This window comes from Colias croceus, chromosome 11, assembly GCF_905220415.1.
Source record: "Colias croceus chromosome 11, ilColCroc2.1".
Lineage (NCBI taxonomy): Eukaryota > Metazoa > Arthropoda > Insecta > Lepidoptera > Pieridae > Colias > Colias croceus.
This window is the reverse complement of record NC_059547.1, coordinates 6900947-6921297: the sequence shown is the minus strand read 5'-3', so window position 1 is coordinate 6921297 and position 20351 is coordinate 6900947. Positions and strand designations below refer to the sequence as shown.

The 20351-nt window shown below is 31.2% G+C and overlaps 1 protein-coding gene across 1 annotated transcript in view; it reads right to left on the bottom strand.

Annotated features, from left to right (window-relative positions):
* Positions 1-19455, bottom strand: part of LOC123695675 — a 58797-nt gene extending 39342 nt beyond the window's left edge. Inside the window, exon 1 of the mRNA XM_045641580.1 lies at positions 19269-19455. Coding sequence (XP_045497536.1) covers positions 19269-19344 — 76 coding nt within the window. The 5' untranslated portion in view covers positions 19345-19455. The remainder of the gene's footprint in view (positions 1-19268) is intronic.
* Between the last annotated feature and the right edge of the window lie 896 nt (positions 19456-20351).

The window sequence follows — 20351 nt, the reverse complement described above, 5'->3', positions numbered from 1 at the left end:
AACTTAGAGTATATTTTAATGCACTTGTCAATATTTCACAAGTCACGCTTCCGGGTTGAGCCTCCAAATCCCGGTTACGTTATGTCACCACCCTCACCCTCATTAGCGAAAATCAGACGTTTTCCCAATATATTTTCCACGTTCTATAATGATGTCTTATTATTGAAAATATAATAAATTTTTGTATCATTTCATTACCTACTGTAAATATTATGATCAATAAATTATCGGAATTAAATCCTTGATAGGTCTTAAAATCCTAAAAATCTCTCTTACCCTGGAGCATTGATAATTTATAAGTTGTGTGCTAAAATCTAGGCTACAACTTGGCTACAACCTACATCGGTACAAAATATCACCCAGATTTGATCAGCTGTTTCTGTTTCGTCTTCGTACTAACCTAACCTTAGGCTTTGAATTTGACCATAAAATCTTGAATCACCTTTATGAGCTTAATCGAATTTAAACATTGTAGATTATGATATTATCCTTATACTTTTACTACTACTGTGTTATTTCAATTGTATACTTTAATTATATATATCTTTCCTTTTTACTGAGCTATTCATATTAATTTTAAAAATACAGCTGTGAAAATACTCAAATTTAAAATTATGCTTATTGTATTCCATTCTCAGACTGGTAATTTATTCTAAAATAAATAATATTTTAATATATTTTACTGTCATTTTTATCGTAAGATAAATCATATTTTAACTCGTCTGCATAATTAACAACGTATTATATTATATTTATCTACATAATGTATACCGAGTAGCCGAGTACCTACATAATATATTAAAATTTATCATAGTTCGATGTTTGTTATGAGCCATTCATCACACAACGGTACCAAAATAACGTTCACATATGAAATAGTGCACGGCAATGAACTTTTCTAATATCGCCATGTGCAAACTTCAATTTTATACGATTACTCTTTTATTGGTCCAGAATGTATTACTTCCTATGAAATCTTTGTACGCTTCGTGCGAATGGCTTTTAGCGTTTTCTCTCTGTGGGATCGAAATTAAACGTTCGGTCACTTTATATAATTGCCGATATAATTGGAAAGTTAAAGTGAAAATTTTGTAATAATATAGCGCGTTATTGTTACTGGCACAGTGTGGGTAGCTTTGATATTTGTATAGTAGATAATATTATTACGTAAGGTTATTTATTTGTATAAATATATAAGTTGCTTTTATAAATGACGTACAATGTTAAGCTTTCTTCAATATTATTACGTAGATACTTAATAACAGGGATAATATTATGTGTTGGTATATTATATCACAAAAAAAACTGTTTATTATGAACTGAGTATAATTTTAAATTTTCCGTGTTTTAAAAGTTTGAATTAACTGATCAACCTTTATTTTAAACTCGCTTGGCACTCTGCCCTCTACCTGGATATAGTCTTGAAAATTTACGTAATTTAAACTTTTTATTTTTTGTACAATCACAATTTTGCTTTAAAAATAGTAACTTCAATAGAAGTTACCTAGTGCATTTATTTTATTGAATACTAGCTGAGCCCCGCGGTTTCGTGGCTCAGCTTCTGTTGGTCTTAGCGTGATGCCTATAGCCTTCCTCGATAAATGAACTTTCTAACACCGAAAGATTTTTCAGATCGGGCCAGTAGTTCCTGAGATTAGCGTGTTCAAACAAACAAACTCTTCAGCTTTATAATATTAGTATAGATTTGATTGGGTGTATTAGGAATTATTTATTATTATTTTATTTTGTAAACCATTACTTACTCAATTAAGTATGTGTGTGAATTAGAATATAAACACCTACTTTGTCTGATTAGCTCTATCTTCAGAGGTAATAAACATAGAAAATTGCCTTCTTCATCAAATTATATGATGTATTATATATTATATATTGATGCCTGAAAAGAATGAAATGTTGCTATTTTTATCAATAAGTACAGAAATAAAAGAACTTAATGTAGTCAAAATTAAGTTAATTCTGTAATTAAAGCAGCAACGTTTGTGGTGTATTTTCGTTAAAAGTTTTACGTGTATCGTGCCAATTTCACTGCATTACGAGAATAAAGAAAAAACGTTTATTTTGACGCGTCCAAAAACAATATGTATTTATCAAGCGTAAAACAAAATTGAAACTAAAAGCTTTCATGTAAAAAAACACGTAAAATCCGTACAGTGAGGCGGGACCGCCTATTATATAGATCGGTTAGGTACCGCGAGATACGTTTTGTTCACTTTATTGAAATATTTTGAATGCCAAATGTTGACCACACCGGCCAAAATATGTGCTTACAAAGCAGCAACTTTGGGCGGGCGGAAAAATTACAAAATCGTACGAAGTATCTAATATTCTATATAATCTATAAAATATCTCTTCTCAGAAAAATATTATCTATAATTATAAAGAGACAAACCAGTGAACCTCATAACATAATGCAATATTTTTCATATTTTTTTTAATATAATATATATTTCATATTAAAGCGTGAAAACAACGATTGGATAAATTTTGACTTTGTTATTTAAAGTAACAATAAATAAAAAATACCTACAAACAAGAGAAAAGTGTAAATAAAAATAACTGCGTTAAGAACAACCGACTTCAAAAACGGAAAAGTAAGAAATAAAAAAGATTTGATATTATTAATTACTACATATTATTTTTATGTGCTATTTACTAAAAAGGTTTGATGTCGGTGCATGGGCTTAATACTAAGTGCTTAGTGTTTGGCACCGACTTCAAACCTATTTAATAAATAGCACATAAAAATAATATGTAGTAATTAATAATATCAAATCTTTTTTATTTCTTACTTTTCCGTTTTTGAAGTCGGTTGTTTTTAACGCAGTTATTTTTATTTAATACTTTTTAGTGTATTTTTCAACACGAATCAAACGAGCCCAAACTCGATAAAGTTGAGTCAATATATTATTACTGAGTTCCTATGGCCACCTTCCGATTCCATCATCAGATCAGCTCCATGTCATGATAATGTTTCATCGCTATCCAATTTACATTCGTATACAAAATTTCAGCTCAATCGGTTACCGGGAAGTGAATCAAAGTTACTTGCTACATTGAAATTAAGTCATCGAGTATAGACAAAAATGCTCATAAAATAAAAACTACTAGGCCTAGCCGAATAAAATTTTTATGGGACCAATTCGACACCATCCCGCATCGAACAAAAAAAGAATCACGTAAATCGGTTCAGAAACCTCGGAGTAATCGGTGTACATACATAAAAAAAAAAAAAAAAAAAATATACCGGCCGAATTGATAACCTCCTCCTTTTTTTTGAAGTCGGTTAAAAAGAAAAATAAAGAGAAAAGTGATACAAGTAATTAAAAAGTTCATGCTTGCATAAATTTAATAATCGGCGGCTTAAAAATATTGCACATCACTGGCTGAATTGTTAAATGTACGAACACGCTGCTTTATTGTATTAAAATGTTAAATATTCAAAACATTTTCCATCGATGTAACGCCAAAATTCATCCTTTTGGTAACACTATAATATATTGGGCAATCGAAAAAAGAACAAAGGAATATTGAATCTGGAAAAACCTTAAAGCTGGCATTCCGAGTTCTTTCATTAAGCCCGGTCCTTTAAGACAGTGATTCTCTTTTATTTGACCTTTCCTCCTTTATATCTACTTTCGTTACCTTAATGTTTAATATAGCTTTCAGATACCCCGTTGTATCTATGCAATATCACTTTCTTCAATGTTACACTTCCGTATAATAATAGATGTGGTCTAGTTTAAACTTAGTGACTAATGACGTGAAATTTAATATGATATAGGTACAAATAGGTAGTTAAAAATGCATCTATACTTATGTAATATCTTTTAACAGTGAAGCGCTAATCTCAAGAACTAATGGACCGGTTTAAAATTATTTCACCGTTGGGTATATAAGTGGTCCCTGAGTTAACCTCGAGCAAATCCCGGGCGGACCGCTTGTAGGCGATAAAACTTAGTTTTATATATTTATTATCTGTCTATGCTATTTATTTTACTCTGGGACCTCTTGTATGCATACGCCTGATAGATATGAATACTCTTTCAAAGGTCTATATTTGTTCATACATTTTTTATTAGCACGGGATATGAATCCTCTCGTTTGTTACCCTCATATGCTAATAAGCGTATAGTCTAATGTTTTTGAGAATACACAGGTCAGTTTCCTTTAGAAATATTATCTATTATACTTTTTATTATAACTATATAAACTATGTAAAGGCAATAATACTAAAGTTGAAGGTGATGTTACTAAAGCGTAAAAGGGCAGATGTCATGTTTTCATGCTCTAAATGTTATGTGTGGTTAGGATGTTATCTTGCCACTATCTTTTCAGATGAAAAATAAAATTAATATTTTTTGATAAGATGTATTCGAATTGGATTTGATGCGTTATGCGCCATCTTTTTCTTATCCCTACCACGCGTGATTCGACGTATTTCTGTAAAGTTGCATAAAGTAAATTATTTTTACACGCTTTATATTAGCTTCACCTGTATGTTTGTATGTTTGTAACCGACTTCTTTGGGCGCGATTTTGACCCACTTTAAACGGCCAGATTTCGTTCAAACTTTGTAGATTTATTGAGGACCGATGACAATACACTAATTTGATAAAATTTTCTATTTTTTAGTTCGGTTTTCTATAAAAAGCGTGTTTTTTAGTTTTTTTAAACTATTATCATTTGAAAACTAAGGTCATAAAGAAGTCTCACTTCTTACGTGTGTAAAGTAGTAAGTACATGCACACATCTATATATATAAAACTCAAAGGTGACTGATATAGTGATCTATCAACGCACAGCCAAAACCACTGGACGTATCGGGCTGAAATTTGGCATGCAGGTAGATGTCATAACGTAGGCGTCCCCTAGGAAAGGATTTCCCAAAATTCATGCGGGAACGGGGAAAAACGGGGATGCACGTACAAAGTCGTGGGTGGAAGCTAGTTTTTTCTATAAGGCTGCGTTAACTGCGCTACTTACAAACCTTGGCAACTGCCGAATACTAAAACTGCTTTAAAAATAAAATTAATAAAAATCTATTGTTATATCGTGCATTACCGTACCTATTGTTTTAATTCAATTACTCGTCACGTATACACTCTCATTAACACAACAACAGTATAATTCTAAGACGCACGTATAACTAAGACGATTACATTTAAGCATATTACATTTAACCAACGAAAATGATATTAGTTAAATATGCTCTACATTAATTAATTCAGTCGCTAATAAATACTCGGGAGGGATAATGAATCTGATTTGCGTATTGATTACAATTATATTAAATGATTTGTATCAACCTTATATCAACGTATTCGTTTTCCCACAAATAACATTGTTTGACAATTGTGTTTGATCAATTTTCTGTATATCATTGTTATTATTTATGATATTTCATGATATGAAATTATAATTATTTATATTTATTTCATTTCAATATAATTGTGATTTGGATGCTTATGTGCTAACCGCGCCTGTCGGTCATATTGTTTGGTGGTCATATTACCATAATATTATTATGTGATTAATGTAGTGTTATACATGGAATTAATTTAGTATTGTTGAACAAATAAAACATAATATTTCTACCATGTTTTGAACAATTGTTATCTTTGCGCTCGTTGCAAATATAAAGTTCGATATTGAAGCCTAGATTTTCAGGACACGTTTTTAGAATATTCAAATTTAATAAATAATTATATTTCTTTGACCTTTTATGAATATTTAACATCGTACTCAAGTCATGATTAACATAAAATATTGTGTATTTTTAATATTTGCTTGGTAAATATAATGTAATTTAGTTTTTAATAATGTATCTGATACTAAGCAATATTTATTAGAAAAACAGACATGTAAAATATTAATATTATCGGCGAAATAACACACTAATTACTCTTCCATCATTTTGTAAAAAAATTAAGAATTAAAAAGAAAAAAATAGAATATAATCATTGATTTATATTTACTCAATTTGCCTGAATATTAATCTGTTCTTTGTTCTATTGCAAAATTATCCGACTTTTTATAAGAAACCCTTTTATTAATCTAGATTCCTAGATCCTCTATGATAAAAGTCTAGTGCTAGACGAAGCGCTGTACTAAAATACTTGAATATGTATATTATTCCATGTATCCATTCCAGTATGGCAAGCTTAAAAAACGGGGTCGATAGGTTAAGTTTCAAGCGTAATCGAGATAATATTATTATATAAATATATCCGAACGGAGGGACTGATAGAGCCGAGCCAACAATTTTTTTAGGAGTTTCGCATTAACCTACTAAATTGTTTAAATTATTAACATGAAATTTATAACCTTGAGGATGTAATTTAATAAAAAAAAATATTCAGTCGTATATATGTTTAAATCCGTTCTTCCTAGAAGAAATGAGAATAATGTGTAGGATAATTTTATTAATATTTTTTGACAATCCATAATGCTAGCAAACCTTTATATTAAAATCAGCAATAATGGGTATTTTACACGGAAATTTTTAGCACTTTTTATTAAACCATTTAAAAAAACAATAATTAAAACATTTCGCATCACATGTAACGGCAAAACAATTTATAAATAATAAAAAATCTTAGTAATTACATATTCCCATAAATCCATTTAAATTTAAAATGTGATAAAGCAGAGCTTTTAAAGCTCTGAAAGAGTGCTATATACCTATCATTGTTCAAACTATTAAATTCAGATAAATAAGTTATTAAAAATATCAACAAATAATTAAAACAAAAAACATTTGTGTTTTGATTTAAATGTAAATCAAAACCTTCACATGTTAAAAAATGAACACATTGACCTTTAAAAAGTTGCTTAATAAAATCAACTATACTTACCATATAACACAAACGAATTTTGTCAAACAAACAATCCTTGTAATTCTCGTAATGTTTAATACACCGTTTCACTTTAGCACATAAACTTGTCCACTTACGAAACGGGTGGCAAGCTGTCTACGTCGTAGCTAGCCCATACGTGCGTATCTCGTAGCGTTTTGTTCTCACTGAGGACTTACAGCTACGAACTTGGCTACGAGGGTGCGCGACCGTAGCCGACCGCAGCCGAGCTGTTAAATCGTGATCAAATGAAATGTGAGAAATAAGTAGTGCCAGGGCTTTTTGTTTTAAGGATTATATTTTTTGCGGCGCGCTACACATCGCGGAAGAAAATGTTTTTATTTCTATCTTCTACGAATAACCGTATGATACGATAATATAATTTTTTATGAAAATAATTGTAGCAGAATGTAACATTGTTTTATTTGTTAAAACAAAAGAGGATAGAATTTTTCGTCTAATTTAACATATTAGTAGTTTAGTAGTTTGCAAAAAGTACTAAACTAGTAGTTTGCAAAAACAAATAAATAAGTATCATTCGCAACGAGAAAAAGAATTTAAAATTATGATGCGTAAGAGGAAAAGTATTAAAAAAGATAAAAGGACGAAATGTGATATAAAAATAGTCACGAGCAATATTACCGTAAGTCTCCCCGGAATCACAATTTTACACGCGTTGAATATTGTGTATTTATACTACCAGTCTTACATAGGTACAAATTACATTCGTTGTAAAAAATTACTGATTCGTAAATAATTTAAAAAGTAACAGAGATATCATTATGTCGAACTCAATTGCTGGCGTAAATAATATTGACACAATTTTTCATGTCACTGGTTCGCTTTGCGTTGTATCATTTTCAACTACGTTTGCTCGAGGCATCGTTCAGTTTCTTTGGAATTTGTTCCTTCTTTAGCATCTGATCACACCTTTGTCACATATTCTTTGTCGCCTATTATCGCATGTTTTCTTGCAAATTGATAGCAGTGTTTCATAGAATTAATGTGTATTTCTAAATTTAATGTTAAGTTTTTTATAGTAGTCTCTTATAGTGATTGTACTGTAGAATTTAGACTTTATAGTCATAGGTTATTAATAAATTCTGTGACTATCAAGTCTAAATAGCACTTGACAACATTATGTAATTTTTGAAACTATAAGTACAATAACTAAATAATTCCAGTTATTAACAGTTAGTTCATTTTCTTTTAACGTTACTCGAATCCCAAAGCTTCCACCGCTAAATATATGATGTATAAATGGATGTAGGCGACGCGTTTACAGTCTCGGTTACAATATGAATGCGTGGCTCACTAACTTATGACACTAATTCATTTCAAGATGTTTGAGACCGTGGTATACACAGATATAGAATATCATATTATCTGCATTTGTGTTGTTAGTTAGGTATGGTTTATGTTTAACTAATATTATATTTAAATATTTTAGGCATTTTAATAACTTGTTTTATATAATTACAAACGTGCAGAAAAAGTGTCACCTTTTATTCGGTATTCACTTGTTAAAGGATATGTTCTTAATCAATATTTTGTACGATAGAAATGACAACTCCGTGTCTGAAATGGGCGATGTTCTATTGAAACATCTATAAATACTTAAACAGATATAAATTTCCCATTAGAAATATGCAAACTATTTGCCCCCGAGTATAATCTCAATGATGAGAGTTACCATGGAGACCTCAATCGATGATTTGCGAATATTAAGTTTATTATCAATTCCAAGGCCTCGATGAGAAGGGTTTAGGAAATTAAATCCATTTGTTGATAAATTTTCACTTAGGTGAATGGTGGAATTATAATATTGTTAATATAAGTAGAATAAGGGTTTAAATGGATCAAGAAATACATTTTATGAATATTAGATTACGATTAGCGAGATGATAACATATCGTATCGTTCATAACTTCTTAAATAACGTTACAAATAGTCAATGATAACAATCAATCTTATTCTTCTTATATTAAAATTTTTCTTAACATTGATAATTAATAACATTAATCATTAACATTTAATAACTTTATTATTAAAGTAACAAAAATATAATACGCTTTTAATGACATTGTTTGCGCTCGTTTAAATAAATATAACTTTGAAGCAAAATTATTTTCATTTGATTCAGAACTATCTGCATGTAAAAATATAGTAAATCAAGGAAAATTGATATTTAAACTTCAAGGATCAAAGGAGGAAGGAATCACGTAGAAAAGATTCATTAAAAATACTAATAAGCTTGAACCCTTTCGATAATTATCGTTATAAAGAAACAGAACGCTTTAGACATCCTCCTTTCAAACCCGACAAAATGGGTTAAGATTTGCCTTACCAACATCAGTGCCATAAATTTTAATACAACAAAATTTCCAGTAAAGTGGCTATTAAATAAGTTAATATCGTTAGTTATGTAACGGGTGGTCGGCACGAGGGAGAATCATTTAGTATGGCGCTTCCGAGTCATTTGTGTTCATTAGATAGTGTCCAATAATGGAAACTGCTATAGCATAACAGAATGGCCCCGAAAATGGGACAGGATGGTACTTACTGCAGTGTGGGGAAGGCTCAGTAGGTCATGTTATCCAATGAAATTGTTCCCGCGATATAAACTTTTCGAATTAAGCGTAATTTTCTACAAGTTGAAAGTTTTTGCGTGCAATCTGGCCGCAATTTTCGTATTATATGTGGAGTTATGTGGTCTCTTTAATTATTCAATATTTTAAGTAACAATAATTTTTACTATGGGTAGGTAATCATTTAATCATTTCACTTTGTGGAAATATCATGCACAATGCAATTGGCTAATTAATATCATAATAATCATATGCTTGTTCAGATAAAACGTAATCACATTATTCATATTAAGCACTTTTCTATGTCCTTGTTTTATACAAAGATTGAAAACTAATAGCGATTTTGTTATAAAAAGGGATAAACGACGTACCTAATTTGGTGTTTATCGGGTAGTATATAGTCTTTTCATCAACAATAATTTTCTCATCTTAAAATTTGTTTAATAACAATTTTCTGATAAATCTAGACGCTCAACTAAGCTTTAGATAGACATGTACTGGACGTAACTAGTGAAAAAGATTCCGATTCACATAGTAAAACGATAGGAAGTAATGTTTGCATAGCAGCTATGGTAAACCATGCCTCGTACACCTCCAATACTGTTATGGCTCTCTCAAATGGTACGCGGTTGCTATGGGTTACGTACTTTTTTATCGCCGCCTGAGTTGCACGTTATATACATTCTTACTAATCATTGCAGTGATAAAAGTTATGTTGAAACTAATGTTTCAATTTCACTAATGTGAGCAAAGTTTGGGATTTATATACGTATTCCGAATAAGCTGCACTTTATCTCGTTCTCGACTACTCTTCATACTGTTATTTCTTTATTTAGGTACAAATACCTACCGTAAAATTTTTGTGCACATTTTTGAATGTTTATTCAAATATTTTCCTATAAAGAGAAACTGAATGATATTCAAAAACCGCGTAAAATTACAATTTTGTTTTTAAATGTTCATTCAAATATTTGCTAAATATTTGAATGAACATTCCCGTGAAATGTCAATTTAAATTGGATCCATCCTAGAAATTATCAAACATCTATTTATACTTCTATTATCAGGAATCAAGAATAGACAAAGGTCATGGTCCCAACTTCACGGTCGTAATTATTAATGTCATCGTAAACAAGAACGTTAAATAATTATTGTCTGTCCAAATAAATGGTGACAACGAAACAATAAAGCTACAAGCTTCGATTTATATCGCGTACATATTGATCCTTTAAACAAATCTACCGATGCATCAAATTTTTTATTAGTCGTTGCCAAGAATTTAATGGGCAAGAGTCACGCCGCAATATTCTAGTAATGGTCTTTCGAAGTAATGTAGGTCGGAATATCTAATACTCATTTCTGTGAGTAACTTTTAATGTGTAATAAACATGGCGCAATTTATTGGATATTGGTTACATCTGTAATAAAATTTACATGATGCTTTCTCTTTTATTGGATTTGTGTGAGGGGCTAAATAACTGAATTTAATGATTTTGATTTTAGTTATTTAGAAGAGTGATGCGGTCACACTGATCTACCTTCTAATATATTGAATATCTCATAAAGGTCGAGTACTAAAGTTTGAGTATACCTCACTTGGAACTACGACTCAAACTAGACGAGTTACCGTATCTTTAGTGACTAAGAAAACTTATCAATACTAGGGTATTGGGTTTCAAACAACGGCTAAAGGATTACTGACCAAATCTTTAACTTTCCTCGTCTCATCTTTCAGAGAGTTTTCTGAGAGTTTTGATATCCTCAAGTTTTGTCTTGTTGTTGTTTTTATTTACATAATATAATATAGGTACGCATCATATCTGTGTATTTTTTGTTTTCTTATTTTCATTCTATAGTAAAGATGCCGATTCATTACCTATTCCATTATTTTTATGATCAATTTTTATGTCACGAACATATTATCTTACATATAAAATTAAATAATTTAAAATTGTAGATTATTGTTATATTCTGTATAATTTAATCAACACCCAATTGAGCAGAATAAGACAGTATTCTATTAACTACGCGCTTTAATAAGGTTTACAAAGCCGTAATAGTTCAAATTAAGGGCCAATTTCTGACGAGGAGCAAACAGCGTTCCGTATTTTATAGAAGCCCTAGCAATTTGTAATGATGAAAACGTCCCACTTTAAGATAATGAGATGTGAAGCCGTAAAAATGATATTACAAAAACTTTGTAACCCAAACAGCCGCGGGCGAAGGTCGAGATATGTAATTATAACGTATAAACTGGGCCACTTGATGAGTCTGCGAGCACTTCACGTGGACCTTTATAATGACATGTTTATCTTTACGCGTTTTATCTTTTGATTGGGACTATATTGTGCTAATAACTAGTGATTTACGCTCGGTAAAGGGCCACATCTCGTTAAATGAGCTCGATGTATTAAAGCTGATTTTACATCAATAACCAAGTTCTAACTCCGAACTTGTAACAATTAATCTCATTACTTATATAATATAATATTAACTTTGTTGAAATATTTTTTTTAACTTTGTTGAAATTCACAAGGAAAATTACATAGGTAATTAAGTATTTAGTGATATCTTTTAAATTCAGTTAACCAGTCGCAATGCATTACAAGAAAAAAAAATAATATAGGTAATGCTCTATCGCAGTTTATCATGAATTCTCGAGAACGAATTTATGAACCTCTACTATACTTTCACAAGAAAATGTCAATTCACCGGCTTAATTATGAAACTAATTTCCTGGAGATAAGATAAACAACATTTTTCTTGTGAAATCTGAACACAGAAAGAGTTTTGAGAAAAAATAATTAACCTACTTAAGTATCTCTCTTATCTTACATATTTTACTACGGGACAGCATCATCTTAAAAACAAACTCGAAAATTCAGGCGTTTGAGCGCAAAAAAGTTTTATCAGTGTTTTGAATAAAGGCAATAAAAACCATCTTCAACAAATATAAATACAATGGTTTAGATTAAGAATAGGTCGTGCGTAAAACCTGAGAAATACCTTGACAATATATTTTTAATAAAAACTGGCTTATCTTAAAACGAGAGGTCTCTAAATTAAGAGCCAACATGGGAGCGATGGGTCGCTTGTATAAGTCTGGAATTGCTTATTTTCTGTTGTCTTTATAAGCTTGCTCGATTCCATACAGTATTATCACAGAAATGTGCAATTTAATTTCTATGTATAAAATTTCTGAAGAGACTGTAATTATAATAAAATAACCAGTGTAACTTCTAAAAAAATCTTCCTTCATATTATAATTATCTCCCCTATACAAATCTCCAAAATGATGCACAATACTTTAAGTTCTAGAGATTAATCTGTGGATCACACGTTTTTCAATTAAAAACAGGCAACGATCTACGACAAACGTGAAAAAGAAACAAACAACCATGTCTCAAAGCAATTCAAAGTTTCAATTTTGTGAAATGAAAACATCTTTAATTTAAACCGATGCCCTAAAATAACGACTGTAGGTATCTCTATCTACCAAACAAGCCGTGATAACAAGCACCTCCACGCGTTTGTTACGAATCCGATGTTTGGATTTAGCAATAAGCTTTTGCTTTCCCTTATATCCGTTTCGAATACACCTAAATCTATTTAAATCTCTCACTAAGTACAATAAGGGCACTTTCTGGTGGCGTGGTGAATCAGTTTATATTCATATAACTAGAACAAAATCAATCCAGTTCAGATGTTATTATTTTGTTTATTTACTGAGAGGTGGTAGCAGTAGTATTTCGAATCGTAAACAGTTTATGCGGCGTATTTAAATACGGTATGGCATAATATAGCATTTTTCAAACTAAATTAATTTGGCAAACCTATTCAAAACAAAGATTACATACATGAGAAACATTCTATATGTTTCCTTGAAGCTATGCGAAAAAGGTATGACAATGAGTTTCAAAGTTAAGACGCTTCCAGGAAAAGATCGGATCCAACGTAAAAGCCAGTGATATCAAGCTGCTTTTGCAAATCTAATTCGCTTGTGACTTAAACCTGTGTCACAATAATTGCTTTGAAGACAATGGAAATCTTATACAAAGTATTCCGACTTTGCGGGTATAAAGAGAAGTGAGTGAACGAGTGGCAAAAGATACGATTTGTCGTTGTAGTTATTCAAATTATTCTTGTATTAAAAACTGAATTTATTACTGAGAGAACTGGTATGCTTAAGGAATTATTTACATTGATGTTGGAACATTCATTTTATACTCCTTACTTGTTAAACGAAGAACTTTTTAGAAATGTTTAATAAATGCAAAAGTAACTTTGTCTATGTAAATGAAGCGTCTTAACCACAAGACCAAATTCTTAAGTATATTATCAAAAGAAATTAACAAATAGGAAGAGCAAACAAAAAAGCTACAAAGTATTTGAAAAAGATTGTATTGGTATATTGAGTCATATACAGGCTGAGAGAGAAGGATATAATCTAGCTGGCAAAGGCCACGAATATTAAAGAGCCTGCAATAAGGGTGGAAAGTTTGTATTAGGATCGCTCCTACAGCGCAATAACGTGAAGTCCTCGTGAAGTTGAAAAGATTCTAACTTATAAATACACTGATGACTACTTGCTATTAAAGCTTTATAGGTTAAGAAACCTAAAGAAGGTATGTGTATCTATTCATTTCGATGAACAGATTATTTTTATATTTATTCAAATTAGTCCAGTTGGTATAATTAATATTAGTTAATGATCGAAAACGATACAGATTCGAGTCTTCATATTAGGTAAAAGTAAACACAATATTAAACATACCTATACAATATGTAGTTCAATTTACATTAGATACACACGCTATCGAACTTGCAATGTAAAATTAAAACAGTGTTCAGGTTTGTAGTGCACAGGCCATCAAACATTTAGATTGGGAATAGGTTTCGTTCGACAGCCTTTGGATACGAAACGCCAACAAGTCTCGAATTCCGTTTACACCAACCACAAAGCAATACAAACCATAGAATTTAATATATAAGAGGAGAGTAACAGTGTACGTTTCTAGTGGCATTTTCAGAAATCCCCAACTCAAGTTATGTAGCGAAGATTTCAACTCGAAGCTAAAACAACGACATTTTATTCATACCTATGTGGACTAGGTATTTTATGTACCTGCAGAAATTTTGTACCGCATTTTTATATTTAATTTTCTGTTTATGTGTTTACCTGTTCGTTACATTGTGTACTTTTCAGAGTAAGAAACCTATAGTTTTGCATGTAATTTACTGTGCAACAATTTGTTGTAATGAGAATTAATATACCTACGACTATACTTAAGTACCTCTGCTAATTTGAACGAAAAGTAAAAGCCGAAAGAAGAGTAATTTTTTTCTTTTGTTTTAAATAAAAGATAAGGAGAAACTTAGCTCACCATTAAAAGTAAACATTTGAATATCTAGGTCACAAAAGTATAAATTAAAAATCATCAGAGTGGAACTCTAGCTTTGAACAAAGAGAATTTGCTACCTCATTCTAAATTGCTTACTAACGTATAAGATAACCCAACTAGAATAAAACATACGTATTTTGCTATAATAAATTGTTTAAATTGTGTTTAACATATTCATGTATTTTGAAAGAGGTGAAGGTAAAAATAAACTTTATATTCTCTGTAGTGCAGTGCATTTTTAATTATTCTTGTAAACGCAACAATCTGAAATGGTGTGATATTATTATAAACTAGCAGTCCGCCCCGGCTTCGCCCGTGGTACATATTTACGTTTTCTCTACATAAGAATGGTTCTTATGTAGAGAAAACGTAAATATGTACCACGGGCGAAGCAGGGCGGACCGCTAGTACGAAGGAGGATATTCCTTGAAGTACGAGGATGGCCTCGTACTTCAAGGAATATTATAAAAAAAGAATTAACGAAATCGGTTCAGCCGTTCTCGAGTTATGCGCTTACCAAAATATTTTGCGATTCATTTTTATAGTATAGATTAAGTATTATGCTCTACTTACAATATTACGCTTTTAAAAATTAAGTATCCAGGAATAAAAATGTACTAGCGGCACTACGCGGATCCGTAAAAGTAGTAAAAATGTAGTACTTTTAAAGTGTTCTTTCCTTACAACTAAACATTCACTCAGTGCTTATCTTATTAGTACATTAATTGCACGCCTCATAAGCGAAGCGTTGAGGTGGGTACTACTGTCACTTCGCGCAAAACATCTGATTTTTCAAACTTAAAATGTCTTTATGTATCATACATTGCACTTGTAAGATAATACATACACACACATATTAAGAAAAAACACTATTTTTAACATTCATGATATTTTTGATGTCATTTTTGTTATTTAAACTAGTTAAAAAACAGTTTAAAAAAGTTCTGTCTTGGACGTCCGTGTGTCTGTATGTGCGGAGGATATTCTTGTTAACACGATAGCGACCGAAATACTTTACTAATCGAGTCTTTTTTTTTTCTCTTACGCTTGAGTATGCTCAGGAATAGAACCCTTTCATTTTTCAGGGTCTGATTCGATGTGGTTTAATTGTTATTAAATAAACAAAAAAAAATATCGACTGTTCTCCATAATTTTAGTATATCTATATATATTCTTTATTTTTTTTTTATATTTATAGTGTACTCAAAATTCACCATTATAAACTCGATTCTTTATACTATAAGCCAAGGTTTAAAAAAATAAGTTGGTAGTCAGTCCCTTAAACCTGCGCAGTTTCACATCTAGGTGGGGCCACAAGAAAAATAGCTCAATTATTACGGTACCGCTTTCTTTACTTTTCCAACTGTTTTATTTTATTTCTTTTTTATATTTATAGTGTACTCTTTATAAATAATCAATTTTATTGTAAAGGATGAGATTATGAGGCGTGCACTTTTGGATTTTCCAAACTATTTTAACTTGCTATTCACATCTATAAATCATGTTTTATAAGCCTGGTAATCATGTGCTTGCTTGGTCAATTAAAAAAATTATAATATGTACATTGTTTATGCAAGCTTTACATTCAGAAATATTGAGTTATAAATTTCCGTCCACTAAGATACGATTGCTTAAAAGTTACAAAACAATTATTCCAATATTATAGTTATTAAGAGCCCATGCAAGTGAAACAGCAAAATGTAAGAGACTTAATGTTATGCCATTCACGGCCACTTTAATTTTTCGCCCGACTGATAATTTTCTGGCGTCCGTACCCAAGGAGAAAATCTGAGCAACATTTTTGGCTCCGTATTTAAATGCAGATGTTGTACACAATTGGTGTTAAAACCAGAACAGACCTGATTGAGAATTTTAGCTACAAACATTTAGTTTAAGATAATATTTGTTGGCTTAAGTTGTATTTCGAAAATAATCGCGGTAATTGGAGCGCAAATGCCTAAAAGATATTGTAATTTTGTGATATTTAATAAGACAGAGACGTTGTGCTATTTAGTAAGATATACCTACAATTAGTAAATAGTATTGCTTAAAGTTTGAATCGTTGCAATCGACTTTTTAAAATAAATTTCATCAGAGAATAATTAAAAGTTCATGGTTCAGTTATAATCAAAATTAATACAAATATATTGTAGCCTATAAGCCATATTCTTTCATCAAACAAGAGAATTTAATTAAAATAATATTATAATATTATGGAATACTGTTACTTGGTTCAGTGGGTTACAAAATCAGTTGTTAAATCAACGTTTAACATTAAAAATTAACTTCCAGTGAAGCTCATTAATATTAATCATTTTTGTAGCGTACATTATAATTCGATTTATACTGCATGTTAATACAACTGAATACATGCTTTAAATAAATGCCAATATCGCGAAATGAAGAATGAGATTTTAATAATATGTGTTTCTATGGAAAAGTTTGACTTTAATAATATTTCTTTTCAAGAGTTTATCTATACATAGGTATAATAAATCTGTAGAAGGGTCAATTCTGTACATTGAAAATATTGAAAAAATAAATAGCAGGGGGTGTTACTGGATCGATACCAAACCCAAATATGACGTGTTTAAAAAAATTTTTGTCTGTCTGTCTGTCTGTCTGTCTGTCTGTCTTTCTGTATGTTCAGGCATCACGTGAAAACTAACGGTTCGATTTCGATGAAACTTGGTATAATTATACCTTATTATCCTGGGCGTATAATAGGATACTTTTATCCTGGAAAAATACTTAGAAAAAAATTAATCTTTTCAGTTTTATCCATAGACGTTGTTCTGTAGAACCGCGAACACACGTTGCGTATTATTATAGGCCTAGCCGTATTTGGGTCCAATATATATTTATAAGATATCATTGTCAGAGTTACTCAAAATGAATTGTCAGAGATTGTCAGAGTTACTCAATTTTGCAACCAAGTTTATGTTCTGTTTAGAATATATTCACTAAAAACGTCAAGTACAGCCTTTACTTCGTCCTGGATACAAGGGGCTTGTAATTATTAGACACACGTATTTATGTTTAATATAATTTCATTCCAACTACAACTGTTCGCTAAATTTATGACCATTAATTAAAGTGTCATGGAGACAGTGTTGGTCTGGCGGTTCCCTCGTCGATGTTACAAGTTTCCACCGACAGGGTTCAGTGCTGTAACTACAAAGATATTTTTTTAAAGAGAATACAATAACATCGTCAATGAGTTTTTACTGTGACAAGTATAATGCACCACCTTGCACTTTTGTCCTCAATCCGGATTGTCTGGGAGATATCGCTTAAGTATTTATCATTTCATTTATTTCGTTCGTTAACTTACTTAGTTTACTTTTTGGCAAAGCTAAAATGTATCAACACTTTGACCCACTAAAAAGTAAAAAGTGTTCACATATTATTGAAAAAAAACGACGTGTGGCACTCGGGGACTGCCGCGGTAAAGCTATTGCATGCTCAGTGCAATAAACCTATTATTCCTCTGAGATTGCATGCTATGCCTTCAAGCCACACCTCCGCCTGTCGGAGTGGGGGAGCGTGAGGTTTTTTTCGTTACGGAATTCCTCGATTCGGTCCCCGCGCTCTAGGCCCGCGATAGAAGCTATGCAATAGCTTATTAATGTATTCTATATGGGCACTATCGTTTCTGACTTTTTCAATGTGTATTATGTAGCTGTGGGAATCGATTGAAATCAGCTCGGGAAATCCCAAAATAAAACTGTAATGATCTTATCGAACTCTTAACCTTGCACGAGAAGCTGCTGTTAAACACGTTTTATCTTTCCCAGAAGTTTCATTGAAATATATTTAATTATTTATATATTGTTATCAAAGAAACACATAGATAAGCCTTTGATTAGGTATACGAGCAAAAAGGACAGGAAACAATTTTGGAGTAAAAGAAAAACTATTTAAAAGCGATGTGATACATTTTCTTTCATATTTAAACGAGTATAAAAAATTATAATATTGTCGAATTAATTATTATTCTTCTTATTATCCGATATATTATAAAACATCTAAAAAGTGAAGACACAGAGTATAAAAACCGAATAAGAAACTGTTTTTGTGAGATATTCCTTATTTTGTAAACAAGTACCTGTATTCAAACCGACTTAAAAGACTTTATATTACTTTAAAATGGCAAAATTACCTGACCTACAACGAAATAGCAGAAATGTAATTAAAAATTTGCGTTATATTTTCGGAATTAACGTTAAATACCACGCAAACTTAATAAATTAAACAGTAATTACATGTTTTCGCAACAGAGCCGACACAATGAGGTTGGCTGCGAAAGTAGATAATTGAAACACGGTCCGCGGAAGCGGTGCACAAACAGTAGCATGTCAACTGTTTTCAAACAGACAAAAACGCATTGTACACAAACTCACATCTCGTTGACTTCGTATTCCTCAACTTGTAACTACTGCTGGTCGTTCTGAAAGAGCTACTGGTATGGTTGAACATTTTCAGATAAAGCTTTCACTAATTACGTGACAGGAACTCTCGAAAATAACGCGCGCCTCGGAACTTCGTTAAAAAACTGCATGCAAATACGCTTTTGCATTCATGTCCACAAATAGTTTCAATATTATGATCGCGTCGGATCCGCGTAAAGCGTATATGTAGATTCGTGGCGTGAGAGCGGCCTAGATGCGTTATTTTTGTTTCGACGCCACTCCGGCAGTTTATTCAATTTTAATAACAATATTTTGCTCGGACGCCGCGCCGTGCGGCACCTCGTTAGTTGGTCCAAAATTCGCTGCTTCGCATTTCGTTCAATGTTTAAAATAAAATTAAAACGTTAAGCACGTTTATGACGGAATGTAATTAAAATTATTAAAATTATGAACGGCGAATGAATGTTAATTATTTCGTCTGTTGATTCTAAAATGTTATAATATGTTACTAAACTTAATATGTGAAGGCATATTTGATCGCATATCAAATATGCCTTCATATATTAACAATACACGGTAATTTATTACATTATAACAATACACATTAACAATTTATTACAATTAATAATTTATTACATTATAACATATATTACAATACACGGTATCTAAAACTTTCCACAACATTTCGGACGATTCGTACATCTAATTAAATGTTCAAAATCATAATATTTATAAACAAAATATTTTACAGTATATTATTTGAATACATTTACCTACGACGGAAACGTGATTATTTTTAAATCCTTAACACCACAACATACTTTTGTACGTATAATACTATTTAAAGAAGATTAACGTAGCAGATATACCCCAGTCCACCAGCTTAAAAATGTTTCAAAGCGTCTCCCAAATAAAGTACTGGGCGTTCAGTAAAACTTGATATATTTCGTCGACTTATAAACATTTTGAAACATATATTAAGAAAGAGTAAACAGGAAGGGCAAAAATTCTGTATCATGTTACTGTTTCATAAAATCCAAGGGTAGCTTCCGTCACACACAATGTCTCATTTGA